The sequence below is a fragment of the Nannospalax galili genome, unplaced genomic scaffold (genome assembly GCF_000622305.1).
Source record: "Nannospalax galili isolate Female #2095 unplaced genomic scaffold, S.galili_v1.0 scaffold983, whole genome shotgun sequence".
NCBI lineage: Eukaryota > Metazoa > Chordata > Mammalia > Rodentia > Spalacidae > Nannospalax > Nannospalax galili.
The window spans coordinates 199,666-204,332 of record NW_008350255.1 but is presented as its reverse complement, the minus strand read 5'-3'; the positions used below and the strand labels follow the sequence as shown (position 1 = coordinate 204,332).

Below are 4,667 nucleotides of genomic sequence, written 5' to 3'. Positions count from 1 at the left end.
AGTATTTGGGAGCTTGTATCTAATCCTTAAAAGATTTTAGGGTTACCTTTTTGAGGGGGGGAATGTTAGAGTACCCAAAAATCCCATAAAAATGAATAAATGAAAGAAGAAAAAAAGAGGAAAAGAGTGATGGGGAGCTATGGGAGGAGTTGGAGGGGAGGGAATGGACGTGGATTTGCTCAAAACACCTTATATGCATGTATGAAATTTTCAATAAAATTTCTGTAAAAGTTAAAAAAAAAAAGAGTGTCATGGGAGCCAGGGTCTGAGAATGGAAGGGAGTCACAGGAGTGAATGTAGATAAGCCAGGATCTGGGTCTGAGAATGGCAGGGGTTCAGCAGGTAATGAATGAAGCTGGACAGAAGCCAGTGTGGCTGGTGGTAACGTACCAGAGGAGAGATGGGTAGGCCAGGAGACCGGGAGTGCCAGACAATGGCGGATCCTCTAGATTATGCCAAGGGGCTCTTGTGCTCTCCCTCCCTCCCTCCCTCCCTTCCCTCTGTCTCCCTCGTAGGTCAGAGGTCAACCATGGATGTTGTTCTTCAGGCACTCTTCTTTTCTGAAGCAGGATCTCCCAGGGCTGTAACTCACCAAGTAGGCTAAGCTGGCTGGCCAGCAAGCTCCAGGGATCCATTTGTCTCTGCCTCTGCCTCCCTGGCACTGGAATTCCAAATGCATGCCACCATGCCATGCCCAGCTTTTTTTTTTTTTTTTTTTAAAAAACATGAGTTCTGGAGATGGAACTCAGGTCCTCATGCTTGTGCAGCAAGCACATTACCAACTGAGACATCTCCTCAGCCCTCACGAGGTTTTATTCTCTGTGTAAGAGGCTGCCACTACTGGGACGTTAGCGTGGAATGTAGCACGACACATGATCAGAGAAGAGTTTAAAGAACACAGCCCAGGGCATCCTCCCAAGGAGGTCTGCATGCCCGTGCTCTCACGCACATCATGACTTCTGCCTCCTCTATGAAGTCTTCTTCTGACATCGCCCCTTCCTGGATGGTCTTGATGGCCACCTTGTCCTTGTTGAGCCAGTAGCCAAGATGCACCAGCCCAAACTGCCCACTGCCAATCTCTTGCACAAAAGTTAGCTCTGAGGGGTGAATCACCCACTTTCCTGGAACAGACAGAAAGGGAGGAGGTGTTTTTAGAGCAGGTAACCCATAAGCTATAGCACTCCCAGATGTATATACAGCCCTATCTAGATTTTAGCATATGACTAATGTAACAAAATGGCAAACACTGTGATTTCTAGACTTAGGACTGCTATAGTAACAAAGCATACAGACACAAACCCATTAAAGTTGTGGATGGCGGGGCTAGAGAGATGGCCCAGCAGCTATGAACACTTCCTGCTCTTCTTGAGGACCCAGATTCTGTTCCTGGCACCCAGATCTGGCAGCTCACAACTACTTGTAACTCCAGATCTAGGGGGTCCAAAGCCCTCTTCTAGCCTCCATAGGAGCCTGGACTCACATGCACATACCCACACATAGACACACATGCATGCACATAATTTAAAAATTTTTAAGTTAATCTTTAAATATATATATATATATATTAAAGACAATAAAAACTTTATAATCAGATGTAAATAATGACTGGAACCTGCAACAATTCTCATTTGGTCTTCTGTATCTCTCAATGCCAGCCTCCTTTTTCTTTCCATGCTATCTCCACCCACAATTTTAAACTTTTAATATGAGCGTGTAACTGTCATTCTTCCAGCCCCATGGCAGGCTCTTAACTGTTCAGTAAAGAAATAAAATGATCTAAGTCCCAACTTTCCCACTGACAAAACAAATGGGCTGTCCAGATAATCTCTGTGATCCCATGCATCACAGACATTTCAGGACCCCACAATTACTAGGATACTCTTATTTTCACAAGGAGGATAATGATGCAGTACCCTTTCCTGGTGCTCGGTCTAGTACTAGAAACAACCAAGTGTCAACCAAATCTGAGGAACAGGGCTCAACAGCAAGGAGCACGTGAGGGTCCACTCTGTGCCACACATGCTGCAGGCTGGGGATGAAGAGTCCATGGCTGTGCTTCTCCAAGTACTTTCCTGGCCAGGAAAGTACTCACTTGTTCATAATGCAGACTCTAAGCTCTGCTCTCAGGGAGAGCTTTGGTAAGTGTTGGGGAGTGTACAGGAATAGCATTTTTTTTTCCTTTTTGAGACAGGGTCTCACTGTAACCCCAACTGTCCTGGAACTCACTATGTAGACCAGGCTGACCTTGAACTTACAGAGATCCACCTGCCTCTGCCTCGTGAGTACTGGAACTATAGGCATGTGCCACCACACCTGGCAGGAACAAGCATTTTTGATGTGTTCCAGAAGATTCTGTTGCATGTTGAAGTTTGAGAACCTTCAGCCAGGTACAAAGTGAAGGCTAGATAGAGCAGTCTCTTCCTCAAACAATACCCTTTGGACCAAGGAATGAAGATTTAAATGCCTTTAGGTTCTAAGCAGACAGTTCCAAGGAGGGAAGCAGTTGGGGGGTGGGGCGCAGAGAACACAGTAGAACAGAGGCACTGGAGGTACGGGCCCTACTAAAAGACATTAAGGAAATTGTTTATGGTGCTGGGCATTGAACTCAGGGCCTCACACATGCTAGGAAAGGGCTTTGCCACTGAGGTCCATTCCGGACCAAAAAACCTTCACATTCTGCTATGTAAACACTTGAATGTTGCCAGCTCACAACCCTTGCAAAAGACCCATACAAGATAATAATGAAAGTTCCAGAAGATAAATAGAGCACAGTACTAAGGAACTGTTTGCTAATATTTTTCTAATATCATTTCAACAAGCTCTTCATTGATGGAATCTTCATTAAAGCCAAAGCAGATTAGGCCTAAATAAATGTATTGGTACACACACAACTTATGCAATTGTATATGTTCATTAGTCTTGCCATCTCCATGTATGTAATACACCTGTTCTCATGGTCATCTGAAGTCAGAAGTTAGGTTAATGACACATCTTCTTAGAATTTGCCCTAGACCTTTAGGGGTGTGAACTTAGCTCAAATACTGAGCATTTGGGATTCCACAGCTCACCGTATCTTAGACCTGCTGTGACTGGGGCTTTCTGCCTCCAGGAGCAAACTGGATACCGGAGTCGAGTGACCAGACCTGGGGTGACAGAAAAGTCAAAGGTTGTGGTTAGGGCTTTGCTGCAGGAACTGTCTACAACAGGAAATCACTAGGGGAAAAAAAAATGCTAGCCTGCAATAGCTACTTTTATTCTGGAAAACAAATCTCAAAGTCCCAGCACTAATCACATAGCCCTTGAGAAGATTCCTAACCACATGGGAGATGGTGGTGTCCGTGATCTGCACAGCAGACGCTGTTGGCAGCTGGCGTGGGAGATCCCAGGCATCTGGTGTCCCTTTCTATTTGCGTCTCTAGCTACTATCTATGGCCAGAGTGTGGCATGGAGAACTGGGCTGGGACTTGCCCTTTCTTTCAAAGGCTCCAGGTGAGGCTTGCCTTCTGACCTTGCCCCCTAGAACCTACCTCCTCCATTGTATTGATGGTACTTGATGAGAAGAGGGATGGAGTCAAACACGAACTTCTCAGCCACATAGTATCTCTTAGGGTTGTCGTTTGTTTCTTTGATATGATAATGTTTTATACATGGACTGTTCTCACTTTAAACAAATGGAACAGAAACAGTCGTTACTAGGAAGTAGCGCTGTATGTGGGCAATACACTCACACACATGGAATGAAGGTGATGAATGAAATATTAAAAAAAAAAAGAAGCAGCAGCACTGACACATAAGCAAAGACATCTACTGGTATCAGACTGTTTTCTGTCTTCGTTAGGAACCCCTCACCAGGAGGGTAGATGTAAGTATTTCAATGTGTGTTTTAGTCTGGGCAGGTTGGCCCTGGCACCCGTGTTGTGTTTAGAAGCACCGCGAGGCTGCATCTGGGTGTGAGATGGGTTGGTGATGTTTCATCCACAGCCGAAAAATGTGGGACCAGCACTGTATGTGCAGATGTGCACATCAAAACCACACTGAGTTTCCATCTTGCCCAAGGCTGGGCGACTGTCATCAGGCAAATGACAACAAATGCTTGTGAGAATGGGGTGGGGGTGGAGAGACGGACCCTGCTGGTGGGACTCCACAGTAGTATAGCTACGGTGAAAATTAATATGGAGATTCCTCAAAAAACTAAAGACAGAGCTACCATGTGATCCAGCTGTACCAGTCCTGGGTATATACCCGAAGAACCGAGTCAGAAGAGCACAAGGATCCTTCCTCATTCGTGCTTATTGCTGTACCAGTCACAAAAGCCAGGGGATGGAATCAGGCTCGATGCCTATCAATAGACAACTGGATAAAGAAAACATGGCCCATATACACAGTGGAATTTTATTTAGCTATAAAGAAGAGTGAAATTATGACATTCACAAGAAAATGAATGGAACTGGAGACATTAAACAAAATAAGCCAGGCTCAGAAGGACAAATCACTGCATGTTTTCTCCCCCATGTGGAATCTAGATTTAAGTGTATATATGCATATATACCATACACACATGTATATATGACACAAACATAGAAAGGGGTCTATGAGAGAGAGAAAGAGTTCTAATGGGAGGTGGAACAAGATAGGGTAATGGAGTATACTTGACATAAAAGTAAAAG

The 4,667-nt window shown here is 44.8% G+C and overlaps 1 protein-coding gene across 1 annotated transcript in view; it reads right to left on the bottom strand.

Annotated features, from left to right (window-relative positions):
* Itk (IL2 inducible T cell kinase) overlaps positions 1 to 4,667 on the bottom strand; it is a 70,869-nt gene that overhangs the window by 11,192 nt on the left and 55,010 nt on the right. The window contains exons 10-12 of the mRNA XM_008847382.3: positions 3,528 to 3,661; positions 3,069 to 3,143; positions 950 to 1,121 (exon numbers count right to left, since the gene is read on the bottom strand). Coding sequence (XP_008845604.1) covers positions 950 to 1,121; positions 3,069 to 3,143; positions 3,528 to 3,661 — 381 coding nt within the window. The remainder of the gene's footprint in view (positions 1 to 949; positions 1,122 to 3,068; positions 3,144 to 3,527; positions 3,662 to 4,667) is intronic.